The 22,648-nt window shown below is 36.4% G+C and overlaps 1 protein-coding gene and 2 pseudogenes across 1 annotated transcript in view; all 3 read left to right on the top strand.

Moving 5' to 3' along the window:
• Positions 1 to 17,776, top strand: part of LOC144250359 (zinc finger protein 82 homolog) — a 29,123-nt gene extending 11,347 nt beyond the window's left edge. The window contains exons 4-6 of the mRNA XM_077793053.1: positions 1,923 to 2,018; positions 8,858 to 9,460; positions 16,543 to 17,776. Coding sequence (XP_077649179.1) covers positions 1,923 to 2,018; positions 8,858 to 9,460; positions 16,543 to 16,673 — 830 coding nt within the window. The 3' untranslated portion in view covers positions 16,674 to 17,776. The remainder of the gene's footprint in view (positions 1 to 1,922; positions 2,019 to 8,857; positions 9,461 to 16,542) is intronic.
• Positions 6,245 to 6,457, top strand: LOC113176874 (UPF0729 protein C18orf32 homolog pseudogene; annotated as a pseudogene).
• A 2,279-nt stretch (positions 17,777 to 20,055) lies between the features above and the next one.
• On the top strand, positions 20,056 to 20,847 carry LOC113176875 (mortality factor 4-like protein 1 pseudogene; annotated as a pseudogene).
• Positions 20,848 to 22,648: the final 1,801 nt, after the last annotated feature.

The raw sequence follows: 22,648 nt of genomic DNA, 5'->3' as shown, positions 1-22,648 counted from the left end.
GAACCCAGGGCCTCATACTGCTAGGCAAGCACTCTTATACTGAGCCACAGCCCGAGCCCTGATCCCCAGCTCTTTCTATGTTTTGAGACAGGGTTTTCTGTTGCCCAGGCTGGGCTGACACTTGTGATCCTCCTTCCTCAGCCTCCCAAGAGACTGAGATTACAGGAATATGCTATGCTTGGCTTCCCTGTCCTTCAAATCTAGGTGATTTATAGACTTATCAGTGTCAACGAAAATATTTCACTTTGTTTTTGAACTCAGAATTGCTTTAGATATTTTATTAATATACCTGTAAGAAGAATAACTAGACCCTGTGTCTTGATTTTTCTCTATCAAAAGAAAACATAATTTACATAGTGGTAAATTGGATCACCAAGATTTATTTACAGGGGCCGGGGATGTGGCTCAAGCAGTAGCGCTCTCGCCTGGCATGCATGTGGCCGGGGTTCGATCCTTAGCACCATATACAAACAAAGATGTTGTGTCCGCCGAAAACTAAGAAATAAATATTAAAAAAATTCTCTCTCTCTCTTTAAAAAAAAATATTTAAGATATTTCAAGGTAACTCAAGATATTTCAAGATAATTCAAGATAACTCATTCCTTTTATAAATAAACATTCAGTTTTACCTACTTTTATGACTGAAAATTAAAAATCTAAGAACTTTGCAATTAATGTTGTATGAATATCCTAATAAATCACAATTAATGTCTCCTAGGAAGCTTCTTGTTTTCTTCTCAGCAAAATAACAATAACTGATGACTAATATTTAGGTCTAAATATATATTCATGTAAAATTCACAATAATTCTGTAAGGAGGTGGTATTAACACTAATTTATTTTATTTAAATATTTATTTTTGTTGTAGTTGGACACAATACCTTTATTTACTCACTTATCTTATGTGGTGCTGAGGATTGAAGCCAGGGCCTCCCACGCACTAGGCGAGCCACAACTCCAGCCCCAATAACACTAATTTATAATAAGGAAAAAGAAATGTAGAAGTAACATGCCCAGGGTCACACAGCTGGGAGGTGAAAGAGGCAGGATTTGAACCGTGTGATCTATGATCTCAGTCATTGATTTCCTCTGAAGAAGGAACATATATATGAATACAGATTTTTTTTTTTTTTTTTAGAGAGAGTGGGGGGGGGGACAGAGAGAGAGAGAGAGAGAGAGAATTTTTTTAATATTTATTTATTTTTTTTTCTTAGTTTTCGGCGGACACAACATCTTTGTTTGTATGTGGTGCTGAGGATCGAACCCGGGCTGCACACACTCTAGGCGAGCGCGCTACCGCTTGAGCCACATCCCCAGCCCCATGAATACAGATTTTTAAAAGATCTTTTCCCTCCCTCTGTAATCTCTATTAATTTTATAACCTTAATGTGATTTTTTTTGTTTTGATACCGGTGAATGAACTCAGGGGCACTTGACTACTGAGCCAGAACCTCAGCCCTGTTTGTGTAATTTATTAGAGACAGGATCTCACTGAGTTGCTTAGTGCCTCGCTAAATTGCTGAGGCTGTCTTTGAACTCACCATCCTCCTGTCTCAGCCTCCTGAGCCACTGGTATTACAGGTATTCAACACTGCGTCTGGATTAATGTGATTTTTTAAAAAAATTTTTTTGTAGTTGTAGATGGATAGAATGTCTTTATTTTATTTGTATATGGTGCTAAGGATCGAACTCAGTGTCTCACACATGCTAGGCAACTGTTCTGCCACTGAGCTACAGCCTCAGCTTGTGAATCAGGCTCTTGGTTGCATGCAAGGGAAGCACACTACCAACTGAGCTATATTCCCAGCCCCCCACCAATTACCATTTTAACCTGTAGTTTATTACACATTTAACCAGGATAAACCAAAGTAATTTTGAATTTACATTTTATTTCCATATCACTTTGTTTCCTTTCTTCTAAGCAGGGTGTTTCATTTCTAAACCAGATGTGATTTCCTTATTGGAACAAGGAAAAGATCCCTGGAAAATTATGAAGAAAGGAAAAAGACAATATTCAGGTAAGTGAGGACCAGTTACTGTGGGAAGGCAACCCGCTAGATGGGAAGGAGGCACACCCTTTTGTGATGTTGTTTAAAGCCTTCTTTAAATGTCTAATGCCCAAGGAAAAATGCCTGAGACCTGGGGAGAGAATTAAGGTCAAAGCTGGGGATACTAAAAGAACTATTTCTTTATCCACTTACCACTCTTTTTCTGTTCTTTCAGTTTTTCTTGTGTCCTCACTACTGACAGCCATTCTATATTTTGAATCTGTTTCTTTCTTCTTTTACATTAATGGATGGGTAGGTGGATAGATAGATAATCTCTGAGCTGGGCACTATTATAGGTGCTGTCAATACTTTGGTAAACAAAACCAATAAAGTCCTTGTCCCTGTGGAGTTTACCTGGTAATAAGAGAAACCTAGTTACTATAATTAAATAGAAATATAATGTCAGCATAACCCACTTGACTCAAATGTATGAAATATGATATGTCAAGAGCTTTGTAATGTTTTGAACAACTAATAAAAAAAGAAGGAAAAAAAGAAATGACAGCTATAAAGAGATTGCTGTGAAGAAAAGTAAGCAGAGTAAGAGGCTAGAGAATGATATGGGATGAAAGCTATTTTATTTTATTTAAATTTTTTTTTGTAGTTGTAGATGGACAGAATGCCTTTATTTTATTTGTTAATTTTTATGTGGTGCTGAGGATCAAACCTGGTGCCTCACGCATGCTAGGCAAGCGCTTTACTGTGCTTCAGCCCCAGCCTCATGAAAGGCTATTTTAGTTATGATGAAGAAAACTTTTTTCAACTTTTCTCATTAATTTGTGAAAATATATATGCTTGCTGTTATAATATTATGTTTTATCAGCAACTAAAGTTTCATGTGAATTACACTAGAAGATAGACCCCAGATTACAGAATATCATTCTTATTTTCTTTAATTTATCTACCTTCAAATTAAGAAGAAACTTAAATGTAATAGACTATAGGGACAATAATCCCTTGGTTTAGCTTCTACCTCTGACCTATTTTCATCTCTCATTATACCTTTTGTTAAAAAAGATTCCTTAAAATTTTGTGTAGAGATACATATTATGTATTTTGTTCTCTGTATATTCAGGTCTGACTGAGAAGAATTGTTTTAGGCTAATAGCTCTAATTTTGTAATAATAAGGTAATTTTAGTGCCTACATTATTTCCTTTCTACCAAAGAAAAAGTACCCTGCCCCCCATCGTAACCTATTTTCTTATTCAAATTCAGGTAGTAAAATGACATTTACAAGTGTTAACATTCAAAGAAAATGAAATGCAGAGATTTCAAGTGAATAAGTTATCAGTTTAGTCAGAAAGCATTTAGCCCAAATAATAATTGTCTCACAGACATCTTAAATGAGTACGTTCTTTTTTCTTTCCTTCCCCTTTCCTTTTCTGTTCTACCTTTAAGTAAGTTTTATTGAAGTATTGCATGCATACGGAAAATTGGACAAACGAGAGAATTTTTTTTTTTTTAATTTTTTAATATTTATTTTTTAGTTCTCGGCGGACACAACATCTTTGTTGGTATGTGGTGCTGAGGATCGAACCCGGGCCGCACGCATGCCAGGCGAGCGCGCTACGGCCTGAGCCACATCCCCAGGCCCCGAGAATTTTTTTTAATGTTTATTTTTTAGGTGTAGATGGACACAACACAATACTTTAATTTTATGTGGTGCTGGGGATCGAACCCGGGCCTTGCCTGTGCTAGGCGAGTGCTCTACTGCTGAGCCACAATCCCAGCCTCAAGAGAAGGTTTTTTTGAGGAGCTGATATTTGAGGAAAGACATAAAGTAAGGGTTTAAGCCATAAAATTTTCTGAGAGAAGATCATTCTGAGCAGATGGAAATGGTCTGGGTAAGAAGTCAGCCTTTTGTATTTGAGGAATGACATGAAGGCCATTGTGGTCAGAGAAGGAGAAAGAAGAGTAACAAGAGATATGAAATCTGTGTTAGGAAAAGATCAGATAATGTAATCAGAAAAATCAGAAGCCATTGTTTGTATTATAAAATGATCCCTCTGATTGAGTGCAAAAGCCTGAGGGATCAGTATAGAGCCAGTTTCAGTTGTTCAGACTAGACATAATGATTGTTTGGATAAGACTGACAATGATAAGAAGTACTAAGAAGCTGTTAGAAACCAGGTGCGGTGGTGCATGCCTATAATCCCAGCAGCTTGGGAGGCTGAGGCAGTAGAATCCTGAGTTCAAAGCCAGCCTCAGCAAAAGCGAGGTGCTAAGCAACTCATAAGACCCTATCTCTAAATAAAAAATACAGAATAGGGCTGGGGATGTAGCTCAGTTGAGTGCCCTAAGTTCAATCTTTGGTGTATTCACCCCACCAATAAAAAGAAAACTGTTAGAGACTAGCATGTAGAAGGTACTGCCAGGGCTGCAGTTGTAGTTCAGTAGTAAAGCACTTCCCTAGCACACATGAGGCACCAAGTTTGATCCTCAGCACCACATAAAAATAAATAAAATAAAGGTATTGTGTCCATATATATATATATATACACACACACACACACACACACACACACACACATACACACACACACACACACACACACACACACACACATATACTGATTATGCTATTGGGTTGGGCATGTGGGTGCATGCCTGAATCCCAGCTACATGGAAATCTGAGACAGGAAGATTGCAAGATTGAGGCTAATTGGGGTAATTTAGCAAGACTCTGTGTCAAAATAAAAAGAGCTGGGAATATAGTTCAGTGATGGAGTACTTTAGGTTCAATCTTTAGAACCATGAAAAAGCCAGGTGTGGTGGCCACACCTGTAGTCCAAGCAGCTCTGGAGACTGAGGCAGGAGGATCTCAAGTTCAAAGCCAGCTTCAGCAATGGTGAGGCGCTTAGCAACTCAGTGAGACCATGTCTCTAAATAAAATACAAAAAAGGGCTGGGGATTGCCTCAGTGGTTAGTAGCCCCTGGGTTCAATCTCCCATACCACCCCCCCAAAAAAAAGAACCCTGAAAAAAACAAAAAGAATATGCTACTGAGATTACAAGTGGAGTAAGTAGTAAAGAGTGGAGAGAAAGGGCCGGGCAGGATGGCACACAACCTATAATCCCAGCAACTCGGGATGCTGAGGCAGGGAGATCATGAGTTCAAAACCAGCTTCATCAATTTAGTGAGGCCCTAAGCAACTGAGCAAGACCTTGTCTCAAAATAAAATATAAAAAAGGGGACTGGGGGGGGCTGGGGTTGTGGCTCAGTGGTAGAGTGCTCACTTAGCATGCATGAGGCATTGAGTTCCATCCTCAGTACCACATAAAATAAAGATATTGTGTCCACCTATAATTTAAAAATAAATATTAAAAAAAGGGGACTGGGGATGTAGTTCAGTGGGTAAGTACCCCTGGCTCAATCCCCAGTAACAAAAAGTGGAGAGGGAGAATAAGGTATTTGCTTAAAAAAAGCTGGTTGAACAGAAGCACAATTTATCTAAGAGGGGAAGATAAGGAAAAGCAGCTTGAAAGGTTGACATTGACAGTTTCTGATTTTGTATATTTTAACTTTTTCACTTTGAGACGTTGAATAGGTCATTGAAAATGTCCATCTGGAGCCAGGAAAGATTACAGCTGGATATATATTTGAGCATCTTTACTTTTATGATTAGAATTAAATCCATGGATCTGGATGTGATTACTTAGGAAGGATGCAGATAGAAGAAAGGAGATAAAAACAATCCTAAGAACTAATTCATGGGAGAACTTAGACCTTTGAAGGCAGAGACAACAGAGGAGATAGAGAAGGAATATTCACTCACTGAGAGAAAATAAATAAAAACAATAGTAAATGTTTCAAGTTGGAGGAAGTAGAGTGAGAACTGAGAAATGATCTCAGGTTCTAGTAAGATGGCGAATACTGATGACCTTGTAAATATTTATTTCAGGATGAAAACTTGATTGGAGTGAGTTGATGAGAGAGATATAGGGGAGGCAGTTAGGAGAATGTATGTAAGATGACTCTTTGAGGTCATGGCCCCAGCTGCCAGGCTCTGGTTCTAGGCAGCTGCCCTGAAAGTTCCCCCATCCCATTATGTCCTCAAGCTGACACCGAATCCTTTGTCATCCTGTTTGGACATGCTTTTTGGCTGGGCGACAGCTTGTCCTCCTCCCTGCCTCCCAAATGTAGACTTTGCCTTGGCCACTTTGTCCTCTTGGTTTAGGAGCTTGAGCCAGGGAGAATGGTGTGCATTCCTTGTATTGTCATTCCTATTCTTCTCTAGAGCTATACATATACCCTATGATTTCCCCTTTTGTTAGTCGCATATGGCCTAGAAAAGCTGTACAAGAATCCAATGATTAAAAAAAAAAGGCAAAGTTGACTGTAAGGATACTGACAGAAATGGATTACCAACAAAAGACCAACAGGAATCAGTGATAAAAAGAAAGACTAATGCAATTTTCTCAAAGAATCTCAATTGTTTTTAAAATGGACCTGAAGCACCTTCTTTGTAATTGACTCTGAAACTAGAATTTTGCCTAGAGAGTTTATTTATCTGATATTTACTGGGAAATACATTGTACTTATACTTAAAATGTACTTAGTTATGGGGGTGGAGTTGTGGCTCAGTGATAGAGTGCTTGCCTGGCACATGTGAGGCACTGGGTTCAAGTCTTAGCACCACATAAAATAATAAATAAAGGTATTGTGTCCATCCACAACTAAAAAAATTTTTTTAAATGTACTTAGTTAAAGGCTAAAGTTGTGGTGCTAAGAAATATGTTGATAGTTAACATTGAGGATATGGATTATAAGCAGTGTATTTGATGATATATTACAGCATATTTGTGTGCTCATGCAAATGATTCAATAGAGGAAATTAATGCAATGGAGAGAGGCATGATTGTGGTAACAATGTCCTTAGGCTGGGGTAGAGGGGAAGAAGGCGATATAGTTATGTTTATAGGTAAATTGGTCATAATATAATTGTGTATATGGGTAAGTTACATTTTAATTTCTTGCCTAAGAATTTCACAAGAACTGCAATAAGATATAAATATGATTTCCTGTCTCAAAAAATCACTAGTATGGGGCTGGGACTGTGGCTCAGTGATAGAGCACTTGCCTAGCACATGCGAAGCCTTGGGTTTGATCCTCAGCACCAGAGGAAAAATAAATAAAATAAAGGTATTGTGCCCAACTACAAGTAAAAAATAAATATTTTTTTAAAAATCACTAATATGTTTCCAGAAAATATTGAAATAGTCTTGCCTATGAGAGAAAGAAAGAGACCTGAGTAAGAGGAGGAAAGAAGGAAACCAGTTGAATATTTATGAAATGAATGAGTAATAAACTTAAGGGGAAATTGAGTAAATAAAATTCTTCAGTAACTTTGCCATAATGTAGAGACAAAAAAATAACACATAGCCATGTGAAGGAGTAAATGGGTAGTACAGAGAATACTGCATAGATAAGGATATGCAACCACCTTCTTCCATTTATTTATTTAGCTGAGCAAGCTTGAATGAATGAAGAGAGAATTTAATCATTACAGGAAAGTATGAGAGACTAGGGGCAGATAAATCTATCCAGAATAACTATATAACTATGGGAATAAAGTGAGTAAAATTATGTGTTATGGATTCATTACTTAATAGAGAGTAAATTAGGATTCTCTCTGCTCTTGAGGAGATTGATTGGTAAAAATAAGAAAAATAGGACTGGGGCTAAAGGCCACTGGTAATGCAATTGCCTGTCATGTATAAGGCAAAATTTAGTGAGTATATGTGTCAAAAAGTAGGATATGTTATAAAGGCAAGAAATAAAGAATGACAGCATAGACTTAGGTACTAAGTAGGGTAGATCTCAAAGGAAGTGACTTTTTTTTTTTTAAAGAGAGTGAGAGAGGAGAGAGAGTGAGAGAGAGAGAATTTTTAATATTTATTTTTTAGTTCTCTGCGGACACAACATCTTTGTTGGTATTTGGTGCTGAGGATCGAACCCGGGCCGCACGCATGCCAGGCGAGCGCGCTACCGCTTGAGCCACATCCCCAGCCCCAGGAAGTAACTTTTAATCTAAGAGCTTAGGACGAGAAGGAGCCAGCCATGCAAAGAGCTCCATCAGGAAATTTGTGGGAGATGGAGCAGACTGTGCAAATTCCTGAGAGATGAAAGGAAGTTGGGAGATTTCGTAATGTCCAAAAGGAAGCCTTTCCAGGTAGCAATAAAGGGAACAGAGGTTTAAGATATATGTAGGTAAATGGCCTTGTTAACCACAATGAACTTAATTTTAATTTTAAGAATAAAGAGACATTTTTGAAAAGAAAAAATTAAGTATGGATTCCTAATGTTTCATCTCTTTCAGAATCATTGTGTGGAGAATAGTAAATATTCCTCTGGGAATATAGAATCTGATGCACGTGGTTTTGGTGGTATTTAAGCCTCAGTATTTGTAATAAGCTCCCCAGGAATTCTGATTCACACTTCAACTTGAAAATCACTGGCTTAAATGCTTAACCATTAGTCTTCCTGTCTTATTTGAACTCTCATTTTCCTGGTGTTCCTTTTTGCCTTTTTTGCTTTTTTTTCCCCATATTATTTAGAATTTGAGTATTACTTTTGTCTTGTTTCCACTGTCGAAACTTTACTTCTTTTTTTTAAATACTTTTTTTTAAGTTGTAGTTGGATACAATGCCTTTATTTTTATTTATTTTTATATGGTGCTGAGGATCGAACCCAGTGCCTCACCCATGCTAGGTGAGCACTCTACCACTGAGCCAAAGTCCCAGCTCCAAAACTTTACTTCTTTTAGAAAGAGAAAACAGTATGTGTGTGCTTTTGTTTGTTCTTTTAGATTTGGAGACCAGGTGTGAGACCAAGAAGTTATCTTCAGAAAATGACATTTATGAAATAAATTTATCCCAGTGGAAGCTAATGGAAAGAATTAAAAACCATGGCCTTAAGGGCCTCATTTTAAAAAATGACTGGGAATCCAAAAGAAAATTTGAAGGACAAGAGGGACCTCAAGAGGGATACTTCAGTCAAGTGAAACTCACATCTGAAAAAGTATCCTCTTATCAGAAGCGCACATCTGTGACTCCACGTCAGAGAATTCAATTAGTGGAGAAACCCTATGAATGTAAGGAATGTGGGAAGGCTTTTAAAGTACGACAGCAACTTACTTTTCATCACAGAATTCATACTGGTGAAAAACCCTATGAATGTAAGGAATGTGGGATGACCTTTAGACAAACTGCACACCTCACTAGACATCAGAGACTTCATTCTGGAGAAAAACTCTATGAATGCAAGGATTGTGGGGAAGCTTTCATGTGTGGCCCAGATCTTCGAGTACATCAGAAAATTCATATTGGTGAGAAGCCCTATGAATGTAAAGAATGTGGGAAAGCCTTCAGAGTTCGAGGACAACTTACTCTCCATCAGAGGATTCATACTGGTGAGAAACCCTATGTATGTAAAGAATGTGGGAAGGCCTTTAGACAGTATGCACACCTTACTCGACATCAAAAGCTTAATATTGCTGACAGACTGTATGAATGTAAAGAATGTGGGAAGGACTTTTTGTGTGGCTCTGGACTTAGAGTACATCACAAACTTCATACTGGTGAGAAACCCTATGAATGTAAGGAATGTGGGAAGGCTTTTAGAGTGAGACAGCAACTAACACTCCATCAGAGAATTCATACTGGTGAGAAACCCTATGAGTGTAAGGAATGTGGAAAAACCTTTAGTCGTGGTTATCATCTTATTCTCCATCATAGAATTCATACTGGTGAAAAACCTTACGAATGTAAGGAATGCTGGAAGGCCTTTAGTCGTTACTCACAACTTATTTCACATCAGAGTATTCATATTGGTGTTAAACCCTATGATTGTAAGGAATGTGGAAAAGCCTTTAGACTACTTTCACAACTTACACAACATCAGAGTATTCATATTGGTGAGAAACCCTATAAATGTAAGGAATGTGGGAAAGCCTTTAGATTGCGCCAAAAACTTACTCTACATCAAAGCATTCACACTGGTGAAAAACCCTTTGAGTGTAAGGAATGTAGGAAGGCCTTTAGACTCAATTCATCTCTTATCCAACATTTGAGAATTCATTCTGGTGAGAAACCCTATGAATGTAAAGAATGTAAGAAGGCCTTTAGACAACATTCACACCTTACCCATCATCTGAAAATTCATAATGTAAAAATGTAAGAAAATCTTATCAGTACTATGTTGTAGAACATTCTATGAATGTAATAATCTCTTTTGCTTCCTACATGTAGCTGTTTTATGTTTTATACCATTAAAAGGCTATGTTGATATGTTCTACCATCACTTCAGCACATTTGTTGTAACTGATCCTATTAACATAACAATGTGGGAAAGATACTTATCTCTATCCCATCACTTTTTTCTTTTGGTTATATTGAAGAAAACATAACTGCTCTGGGCGGAAATTTCTTCTTTGTAAAATGATGGTATAAAACTGTAGCAAAAATGGCTGCAAATTCTTGACATTGTTCTCATTAACAGATGGAGTCCATATTTCCTCCCTTAAATATGGGCAGAATCTGTGACTGCTTTGTCCAGTAGAACATAGTAGAAGTACTTCTGTGCAGTTTCTGGGTCCATGCTTTACTGTTAAGTTTACTTCATCTCTTAAAACACTTTCTCAAGCTCTGAACTGTCATGTAACAAAGTCTAGCAAATGGAGAAGCCCTGAGATTATATATACAGGGAGAGATACCTGATGAATCCAGTCTTCCAGACATGCCCTTTAAGACACCAGATATTTGAGTGAAAGAGTTTTTGATCCTCTAGACCAGCTGATCACCACTGAGTAACCTCAACTGACACCATGTGGAATAGAAGACTCAACCAGCTAAGTCCCTGCCCAACTCCTGATGCATAATCATAAAAGAATTTAAAAATTGGCTGTTGTTTTAAGCCACTATATTTTGTTTTATCATTATTCTTAATATTACTCTTTTGAGAATTCTCTTGAAAGACTATTCTCAGTGGTTAAGCACTCCTGGGTTCAATCCCTGGTATCAAAAAAAAAAAAAAAAGACTATAGAAGTAATGAATATAAATATGCCTTCTACCAACATTTATCCCTTATTCTTGTTAAAATACTGAAAATGAGAAATTATTTTTCAGTTTATTAATAAAACAGGTATTCTGCAATCTACATTCTCAGGTCTTAGTTAATATTTAATTAAAGGCTAACAAAAGATAACATAAAAGGAAGCTATTTGTAAATTTAAACTCACCTGTATTATAACTCCTGCATTTTTTGCCCCATTGGAGATGAGTTTTTTTGCCACGTTCTGCAGGCTGGTGTCCAAACTGCTGAGCTCAAGTGATCCCGGACTCCCAAGTACTGATTTACAATTGTGTGCCACCACGCCTGCCTACATTGTTTGTTTAGTCACTCCTTTGTAACTTAAAAAAAAAAAAAAAAAGCTACATAGGCTAGTTCGACTCCCTTCATATTGGCTTCTGTGTCCTTTTTTTTTTTTTTTTTATACCACTGTAGCCTTTGATTGCTTTTTTTCCCTAACCAAATGCATTGATCAGCTATGGAGCACACTAGTGCATTATTGATAAATAAAGGGAAAGACTGGAACATTTAAATCTTTCCTTACCTTTATGAACTGCATTTCAAAACAACCAAAAGTTGATGAAGGATAGTTTATTAATAGAGAATTCTAGCTGGTAAAGATCAAAGGAGTGATAGAATTTGAAAATTATGCTTATTTATAAAATAATGGGTCTTGGTGGAGATATCCATGGATACAAGACCATGGGTAAAGGATTGATAGAAAGCTTATGATTGGTGGTGCTGAATGGCAGCACCCACTAATCTACATTAACATTTCTAAATTAGATCAGCCAGGCTATGCCTTTCTAGATGTGATACAATCAATATATAAAGTATCTCCTGTGAAATATCCCTCTCCCCTAAAAATTTGCTTCAGAATTACAACTTAGTCTCTGAATCTAATTACCCATTTATAGGAAACATGGAGAACTAAGGAACAGATTAGTGACACAAAGAAGCAAATAAGGAAATCCACAATTTGAAAAGTTTCCTGAATTAATGGTCTAATTTCTTAACCAAAATACATATCAAGAACAAAAAGAACCATAATCCTATGTCAAGAATAATAGACATATCAAGTACAGTGTATGGAACATATTGGTATCCTTGTGTTTTAACATTTTAATGTACTTGGGATTTGTTTTAATTAGGCATGGTGATAGACATAAAAATTATGGTCTTGAAGAAAGAAGTTTATTCTCAGATCCCTAAAAACAGGTATTCTATTATCTGAAAGGAGGCCTGGCTTGCATGTAGGGCCATATGGGGAAGCACCCAAAGACTTGGGTAAAAGCAGAAATAGAGAGGATAATGCAAGCCCCAAGGCATTTATTAGTGATTTGTTGTTTATTGTTATTTGGGGGGAAGGACTGGGTAAGGCAGGCTAGACACTTGAGTAAGTTTAGGGTGGATAGTTTGATAATTTTGGCAGATTCTGTGCTACAGAGGTGATTGCTAGTTGTTCAGTACCTGGCCCTAGGGTAATTTAGGGCTGGGGAGTTTTGATGTGGTATGTGAGTTTGATAAAGCATGGTTGGGAATGTGGGCTCTGGATTGTTTGGTTTGTATATCAAAGATCTACTCACAGGGGAACTATTGCTATCTATGCATTAGCTAGTCTTGGGAGGAGTCTTCAGGATCAAGGCCTGAACTGCCAGAGCATTAAGGGTACAGAAAATGTAGTCAGTCCAATCCTGATTTGGACAAATTAGTGACAATTTTTTTATATATTGTGTAAATATAACCATGGATTATGTATTAAATGATACTAAGCAATTGTTCATTATGTTATGCATTATGTTGGCATTATGGGTGTGTGTATAAGTATGTGCTAGAGATCTATACTGAAGTATTGAAGGGTAAAATTATGTCATGCCCTATGATTTGCTTTAAAATGTAGTCATGCATCACATAATGATTTTTCAGTCAACAGTGGGCCACAGGGCTGGGCCTGTAGCTCAGTGGCAGAGCATTTGCCTCGCATGTGTGAGGCACTTGGTTCGATCCTTAGCACCACATGAAAACAAACAAATAAAATAAAGGCGTTCTGTCCATCTACCAACAAAATAAAAAAAAAAAAAGTTGACCATATGTTCAACATTGATCCCATAAGATATTATCACCTATTATCTTAATGTCATTAATGTAATGTCATTAATGACATTAATGTAATATCATTACCCATCTTAGGTGTCAAAGTAGACTCTGTGATGTTTGCATAACAATGAAATCACCTAAAGATGCATTCCTTAGAAAGTATCTCTGTAAGTAACTGAAAATATGTGGGAGGAATAGATGAAACAAGATTGGCAAAATGTTGCTGTGTTGTATCTTCATAATAGACACACAGGGTTCATTGTGCTATTTTTACTATCTTTACATATATATGAAAATTTCCATAATAAAAATTTTAAGGTAGAGAATCAAATCTGAATGTTAAAATATTTAGAGATGAATAATAATGTGTTGCCTACAAATGAAAATTTGTGGGAAATCACCAAAGCGCTACTAACAGAAAACCCCAAACAATGCATTTAGAAAACCTGGATTAAGTGGGGGGGAAAAAAAAAAAGAAAACCTGGATTGAGGAACCAGTGTTTGTCTTGTTCACCATCCTTTTCCCATACCTATAATGACTGTCACGTAACAGGCAGTTGATATGTAATGGAAAAAAATAAGCATTAACTTAAGCTAGAAGATTAAAATAAGAAAGAAAAAAACACTAAGATGTTTGTTACAGTGCATATCTGGAATGTTCCCCAAAGGCTCATGTGTTGAAGACTTGATCCCTAGCTGGTGGCAGTATTGGGAGATGGCAGAAACTTTAGGAGGTGGGGCTCAATTGGAGGAAGGAGGTGACTGGTGGCATGTCCTTGAAGGGTAAATATTGTTGTCTTGGCCTCTTTCTTCTTCACTGCTGCCATGAGGTAAGCAGCTTTGCTCCGCTAATGTTCCCTGCCATGACGTACTGCTTCATTACAGGCTCAGAAACAATGGAGCTACCCAGCTGAAACCATGAACCACACTAAATCTTTCCTTTGAGTTGATTTCCTCAGGTATGTCGTCACAGTGATGAAAAGCTAATGGATACAATAAGTAGTAGGAAGTAATTTATATGATAAAAGAAATAAATGGAACGACTAAAGTCTAAAGTAGTAGACTCTAACCAAGGGTGTTCTCTTTGCAGAGATAATTAATACAGAATTGGCAGTTATTGAGGGGGGAAAAGATAAATCAGTTACAGCTTTATGTATGAGAAAGGTGAATAGCTAAATATATCAAGGAGATTTAAAAATTTTAAGTTATATGTTAACACATACATATAGTTGCATATGTATAAACAAACAGAGAATGAGTTATCCTAAGAAACCTAAATTATCAAAATTGGCTCAAGATATTACAGAAACCCTGAACAGATCTATAGATGAAGGAAGGAAATGAAATGTGGTTATGATCTTATTTTTTAAAAAAAGAATTAATAGTTTTTCAGGTAATAAATATTTTAAAGAACTAATAATCTCTAGATTATTCTATAATGCAAATATCCCAATAATAAAAATAGATGAGAGGGCTGGGGTTATAGCTCATTGGTAGAGCACTCACTAGCCTAGCACATTCGAGGCCCTGGGTTTGATCCTCAGCATCACATAAAATAAAGGTATTGTATCCAACTACAATAAAAATAAGTATTTAACAACAACAACAAAAGATAAGAATACCATCTCAAAAGAAAAATCTAGACCTATTTTACATAAGATACATGCAGACTATATTAATAAAGTATCAGTAAATTAAATGCAATATCTATTAAAATAATTATAAAACATAAAATAATCTTGCCAGAAATACATAGGGCTCTGACCTTTGTGATTTAATTATGTATTTAGATTTTTTAGGGTTTTTTTTTTTTTGTGTGTGTGTGTGTGTGTATATGTGATGCTAGGGATTGAACCCAGGGCCTTGTGTATGTAAAGCAAGCACTCTACCAACTGAGCTATATCCCCAGACCCTAGATTTTTTTTATTTCTAACTTGAACAATTTAACAATGTTGGACAAAAGACATGACCCAGCTCCATTATTTTTTTTAATCGTAGGCAACAGATATTATCCCTTTATTTATTTATTTTTAATGTGTTGCTAAGGATTGAACCCAGTGCCTCACACATACTAGGCAAAAACTCTACCAAATGAGTTAAACCCCAACCCTCCAACGTTTTTTTTACATTATTTTCCTAACTATTTTCATTTATCTGAACTTCATCAGCTTTGCTCACACTTGTAATTCCAGCAAGGAGACCTCCTCGCAAGTTCAAGACCAGACTCAGCAATTTATACATATGAAAACATAGAAATTCAACATGAAAATTTATTGGCCTAGTCTGCTTTGTGCTGCTATAAGAGAATACTGTGGACTGTAATTTGCAATGAATAGGAATTTATTGGCTAATGGTACTGGAGGTTGAAAAGGCCAAGATTGAGGGGCTGGCATCTAATGAGAGCCTTCATCCCATGGTGGAAGGATAAATTGAGGATGAGAGAGAGCAAGAGGGGTAAGCTTTCTCTTTTATAATAAGAAACCCACTTCTATAACAAACCCATTCTCATGATAATCCTCTCATGAAGGTAGAGGCCTCAGTGGCAAAACACTTGCCTAGCTATGCAAAGCTCTGGGTTCAATCCCCAGTACTGGGGGTGGGGAGAGAAAGAAGAGGAACCCATTTCTGCAATAAATAACCCACTTCCAAAATGATTACATTAATCCATTCATGAAGACAGAGGCCTTATGACATATTCATCTCTTCCAGGTCCCACCTCTTAAGAGTGTCCCACTGGGGATAAAGTTTTCCAACACATGAACTTTGGGGTGCACATTCAACCTTAGCACCTTCTACAAATTAAAATGAATATTGTCACAACTCTTTATTTTCAACCAAATCTCTGATGCCACAAAGATATACCTTAAGATTTGTACTTCCAAGTCTATTTTGCTCTGATAGGGCAGTTGTCGCTAATCAATCATTCATCATCTGGAATAATACATCTTTACCACTCAGGATTTCAAATTGTTTGTATTCATAAAGAGTAAAATTAACACAAAATATCTTAAGTAAAATTACTGATATAAGAATAAAATTAGTTTTTGCTTATAGATGGATGTTTGATAACAATTTGTAACAATCTGTAACAATTTCATGTTAACAGAGGTTTCTTGGAGACAGCACATTTACTGAAATTTTCTGAAAATATAGTACTTAATAGTATTTGAAGAAAATGTTTTTGTTAAAACAAGCATAGGAGCTCTGCATACCATATTTTGGGGGCAGGAATCACATTAAGTGCCTATAAAAAGATTCACAGACTGTTTCATTTTATCTAAACCAAAAACATCTCAGACTTCATATAGAACTCTTACGTATTCCAGATGTTCTTGGGCAGATGTTGCCATTACCAGAAGTACTTCAAGGATTGAAATGTCTCCATTATGGCAGATCTATGGTTGTATGGCAAAGAAAGCAATTAACATGCTATGTACCCAGCTGCTTGCATTTTTAAAACTTAAAATGGTGCTTTTTTAGGGGATTAAAGGCATGACTCAATGGTAGATCCCTTGCCCAACATGCATGTGGCCCTGAGGTTTGATATCCAGCACTCCACAGTCTATACAAGGTGCTTTTTCAATGGAATAGAAAACCCATAGGCCCTGTCTGTATATGTATTTAAACCTTTTATTGATAAATATTCTTATTATATACAGTTTTTCACTGAAAAATGCCTTACTGAATATCTCTGTTTCTTGCTATACATGAGAGTTTTTCTAAGGTGCTTATCAAAAAGCGAGATTACTTTCTCACAATTTATGTTCACTTTCACCCTTGCCGGATATTGCTACAGAAGTAGAGTAGCATTGTGGTAAATTTATAATGCCTTTAACTAGTGAAGCAATTCCTTATATCCATGTCTGGTATGAGTTTTAATATTTTCTTGATTAATAATGAGTTAAGCATCTGTAAACATCTGTTTCGTGACTAAACAACTTGCTAATTCACATCTTGCCCATTTAAAAAAAAATTCATGTAAGATTTGTGATATTCTTATCCAGATAGTAATCCTTTACGTGTTATAAGTGATGGATTTAACTGTCTTCCAGGTTATGGCTTATATCTGTATTTATGGTGATTTTGTCAAGTTAAAATTTAAATATGAATGCAATAATAATTTTCATTATCACAAAAGATTTTCAAAGGTCTAATCTTTTAATTTTATGTTTTACTAGACTCTTAGTTTTCTAAACAGTTTTGTTAACTGCAAATAGATATAATTTTGGTTTTTCCTGAATATGTATAGCAATTATTTTATTAATCTTATAATAGAACCTTCAGAAAAGGTTTAGTGGGATTATTGATGATAGCAGGCATCTAATTATTTCTCCAAATTTAATGGAAATCACTTAGTGTAATGTTTACTCTAGGTTTAAATAGACTGTTTGTCTCAGTTGTTTCTTGAAGACCCTACTTAACTTCTGTTATTAGAAATGCCAATGGAATAGTGTCAGATGCCATTTTGGCACAATGATGTTTTTCTCCTTGAATTTATTAATGTGATCTGTGGTCATTAAGGCGGTATGGTATTACTGAAGAATGAAAAAAACAGAACAATGGATCAAAATGAAGAACCCTAAAAAAGGCCCAACATATATATGTGTGGTCATCTGATTTATAATAAAAGTTCCTCTGCAATGTAGTTGGGAAATGGTGATCTTTTCAATAAGGAGCATTGGGTCAGTCACATATCCATATGAATGGAAAAATTACTTTTTTTTTTTTTTAATTACCAGGATTGAACCCAGGGGCATTTAACCACTGAGCCACATCCCCAGCACCCCCCACCCCCGTTTTTTTTTTTTTTTTTTTTTTTTTAGATAGGTCCTTGCTGAAGCTGCTCTCAAACTTGTGATCCTCCTGTCTTGGCCTCCTCCACTGTGCCTGGCAAAAAATTACTCTTGACTCTTACTTCACACTGCACACAAACAATTCGAGATGTATAAATGATCAAATTCTAAAAAGTAAAACAAATTCTTTAGAGGAAAACAATATCTTTATAGAATTGAGGTTGCAAAGATTTCTTTTTTTTTAATAGCAAATGAGGACATTTAAAAAAAAAAAAAACTTTTAATTTTCTTTTTATGTGGTGCTGAGAATCGAACCCAGGGCCTCACATGTACAAGGCAAGCATGTAGTCACTGAGCCACAATCCCAGTCCCCAAAGATTTCTTAAAGGAGCTAAGAAAGCACTAACCAGAAATAAAAAAAGTGGTAAATTTTACCATATTAAGTTTTAAGAATCTATTTTTATCCAAAAACACGATTAAGAATATAGAAGAACAAAACACAAAGTGGGAGAATGTTCATAATGTATTTGAATAAAGATTCATCCAGAATATATAAAGAACCCCTATAGATCAATAGATAGCATAATCAAATAGGAAATGGGGGGAACAGCAAATAAGCACTTCAAACAAAAAGGTGCTCAAATTTTTTTATCAAGGAAACAGAAAAATTACAACCACAATGAGATATCACTACATACCTAACAGATTCACCAATGAATAAATGTGTACAAAGTGCTTACGTACAATGCATGCCTACACAGTATGCCACAGAATGTTCTAGCCTCTAACAATACTGAATATTAAAGACAAAATCCTCAAGCCTGGCATGGTGACACACATTTGTAATCCCAGTGACTGGAGACTGAGGCAGGATGATTCCAAGTTTGAGGACAGCTTCAGCAATTTAGCAAGGCCCAAAGAAACTTAGACCCTCTCTAAAAATCACCAACATCCACAAAAAAAGACTCCCAATCTCTATGAAAATACAGGAAGCAAGTAGCCAGTAAGTACGTAGCTAATCAAGAAAACTTCATATACTTAAGTGATACAATATTAATTCCAAGCAGACTCTGTTAAATAAGAATATCTATTGTAATTCCTACAATAGATACATAGAAATATAGCTGAAAAGCAAATACAAAAAATGTATTAGAAAAAAATTGATTAACTCCCTCAAAAAAGGCAGGAAAGGAGAAGTAGTGGATTTTAAAATGGGACAAATAGAAATCAACAAAAAAGCAAACATGAACCCAGACAAGTTAATGATCAATGTGAATGGTCCAGAGATTGTCATACTGGATTTTTTTTTTTTTAAGTCAAACTCAACCACATACTGCCTGCAAGAGATGTTTTATTGTTGTTGTTGTTGTTGTTTGTGTGAGAGTGTGTGTGGTGCTGGGGATTGAACTCAGGGCATTGTGCATAAGAGGAAAGCACTCTATCAACTGAGCTACATACCTCCCCAGCCCCCAAGAGATGCATTTTAAATGTAAAATAACAAATAAGTTCAAGGAAAAAAGATGGAATAAGGTATGCCATCCAAATAGTAAGTACAAGAAAACTGGCCTGGTTGTACTAGTATTAGACAAAATTGGTATTAAGAGATAAAAGGAATGACAGCAGGGTCAATTCATTAAAATGACACACAAATGTGTATACACCAAGTAATAAAGATTCAAAATACATGAAGCAAAAGCTGAACAAACTAAAGGGAGAAACAGATGAATCTACAATAGTGGTTTGAAATTTCAAAACTCCAAATCAGACCCAAGACGTGGAGCTTGCAGTACCTGACCTCGCCTCTGACGCGAAGTTGGGTCAGGTAGAGAGTAGGGAGCAGTAGTCGCTGGTGGTGGGAGAAGGAGGCAGCCATGAGTCACTTATAAACTGCGCTCAAGCAGGACCCGAAGCTGAAATGCCAGGAGGGTGAGCGAGTAGGGTGCTTTCATGGGCCTCTTTGTGAAGCATAGTGTGTTAAGGTTGCCATAAAGGACAAACAAGTGAAATACTTACACATTACAGCGGTTGGAATAAAAATTGGGATGAATGGGTTCCAACGAGCAGAGTTCTCAAGTACGTGGACACCGATCTGCAGAAACAGCGAGAACCCCAAAAAGTCAATGGGGGCAGTATGCAAGGGGAAAGTGAAAGGGGGGGGTCCAGGAAAGAAGACATCTAGTCTGTAACAGAAAAAGTTGAGGTGAAAACAAAAAAGAAAAAACAGAAAACACCTGGAAATGGAGATGGTGGCAGTAATTAGTGCGACACCTCCGCCTCCTTGGAAGAAAGGGGCCCCAGGTAGATCCTACTGTTGAAAATGAAGAAACATTTATGAACAGAGTTGAAGCTAAAGTAAAGATTCCTGAAGAGCTAAAACCACGGCTTGTTGATGACTGGGACTTAATTACCTGACCAAATAGCTCCTTTATCTTCCTGCAAAGAAGAATGTGGATTCTATTCTAGATACTATGCAATTTAAAAGAAATCTCGGGGAAATAGATAATAAGTATGCTATTAATGAATTGTGTCAGGAATAAAAAGAATACTTCAATGGGCACCCCACTGCTCTACAAATTCAAGAGACCACACCATGCTGAGATTCTTGTAGATCATCCTGATGCACCCATGTCTCAGGTATATGGAGCGCCATATCTACTGAGATTATTTGTAGGAATTGGAGCAATATTGGCCTATACACCTCTGGATGAGAAGAGCCTTGCTTTATTACTGAATTATCTTCACGATTTCCTCAAGTACCTGACAAAGAATTCTGCAACTTTGTGTAGTGCCAGCAATTATGAAGTAGCCCCTCCTGAGTACCATGGGAAAGCAGTGTGAGGAGATGCTCTTCATTCACTTGTGTCTGGATCTCTGAAAACACATTTTTGTTCTTGGTCCTTTGAAGATGTTGGTGATTAACAGAATTTTTTTTAACTGTTTGAATTTTTAAAATATTTTCAGTTGTGGATGGACACAATAACTTTATTTTATTTATTTACTTATATGTGGTGCTGAGGATGGAACTCAGGGCCTCGCCATATGCTAGGTGCGTGCTCTTCTACTAAGCCACAATCCCAGCCCCCAAAGCTGCTCTTGAATGCTGGTGATTCTATTCCTTTGACACTACACACTTTTATGTTAATGCTATATGATAAAATATTCTGATTCCTAGTACCAAAGTTTCAATTCAGTGTGTATAACTGAATACACTCATCCATTTTTGCTCCCCACCCCTTTTTAATAGTGCTTAAAGACCCATCCTTTGCAAGTTAGCCATATTGTTCCTTAGGTATTATATCTTTGCCCACTAAACAATAATGACAACACATCAAAATTTGTGGAATATAGTTAAAGTAGTACTTTAGAAGAAAAGTTATAGACTTTGGAAGCTTAGATTAAAATATTTTAAATCAATTATACCTGTTTGCTAAGAAGCTACAAAGAATAAATTAAGTAGAATGAAAGGCTGAAGAGCAGAGATGACATACTGAAGTAGACATATACAAGTATACAACAGAGAAAATAAAAATTTAGTTTCTTAAAAAGGCTAATAAATTAGTAAAAACCTGAACAAGTTAATAGAGAAAAAATAGCCAAGCACAGTGAGGGGAACCCATAATCCCAGCTACTCAGGAGGTCTCCTGGGCCCAGGAGTTGGAGACCAGCCAGGGCAACATGGCATGACCCTCAGAGAGAGAGAGAGAGAGAGAGAGAGAATACATGAATTATCTAGAGTGGAAGAGGGAACATCATTAATAATTTTTTGCAGACATTCAAAGGTCATCATAAACATAATAAATTCAATATAAATGAAAAAACAAATTTCCTGAGAATACAACTTAAGAGAATGTATACAAATTGAAATCTAAAAGCCCTATATCTTTTAAAGAAATTCAGTTCTTAACTGGGCAAGGTGGCACACACCTGTAATCCCAGCTACTCAGGAGGTGGGCCAGCCCGAGCAATTAGTGAGATTATGTCTCAAAATTAAAAAAAAAAAAAAAACATTAAAATAAAAAATTCAATCCCCAGCCCATAAAAAAAGAAAAAAAAATGTCAAGGCTCCTTAGTGAGGGGTGTAAAGAATTCAGAATGAGGGCTGGGGTTGTGGCTCAGTGGTAGAGTGCTCGCCAAGCACGTGCAAGGCCCTGGGTTCGATCCTCAGCACCACATATAAAATAAATAAATAAAGGAATTGTGTCAACTACAGTTAAAAAATACTTTAAAATAAAATAATAAAAAATTAAAAAATATTTTAAAAATTCAGTATAGAGTTTCAAAATGCCTCAAAACTTAGTCAAAACAAAAAGGAAGGGTCTGGGGTCATAGCTCAGTGGTAGAACAATTGCCTAGCATGTGTGAGGCATTAGGTTGGATTGTCAGCACCACATATAAATAAAGGTCCACCAACAACTAAAAAAATTTCTTAAAAAAAGGAAGGAAATATGGAGAAACTAAGTTCTTTGTATTAAAGGTTTTTTTAACCTTTAATTAATTTACTTATCTTTATGTGGTGCTGAGGATCAAACCCAATGCCTCACACGTGCTAGGCAAGTGCTCTACCACTGAGTTACAACCCAGCCCCTTTTTATTGTTTTTGTTTTGTTTTGATGGAGTGTTGCTTTCCTCCCATAAACTC

The sequence above is a fragment of the Urocitellus parryii genome, chromosome 15, assembly GCF_045843805.1.
Source record: "Urocitellus parryii isolate mUroPar1 chromosome 15, mUroPar1.hap1, whole genome shotgun sequence".
Taxonomy (NCBI): domain Eukaryota; kingdom Metazoa; phylum Chordata; class Mammalia; order Rodentia; family Sciuridae; genus Urocitellus; species Urocitellus parryii.
Note: the sequence above shows the minus strand (reverse complement) of the source record. Positions and strands in the feature narration are given on the sequence as shown.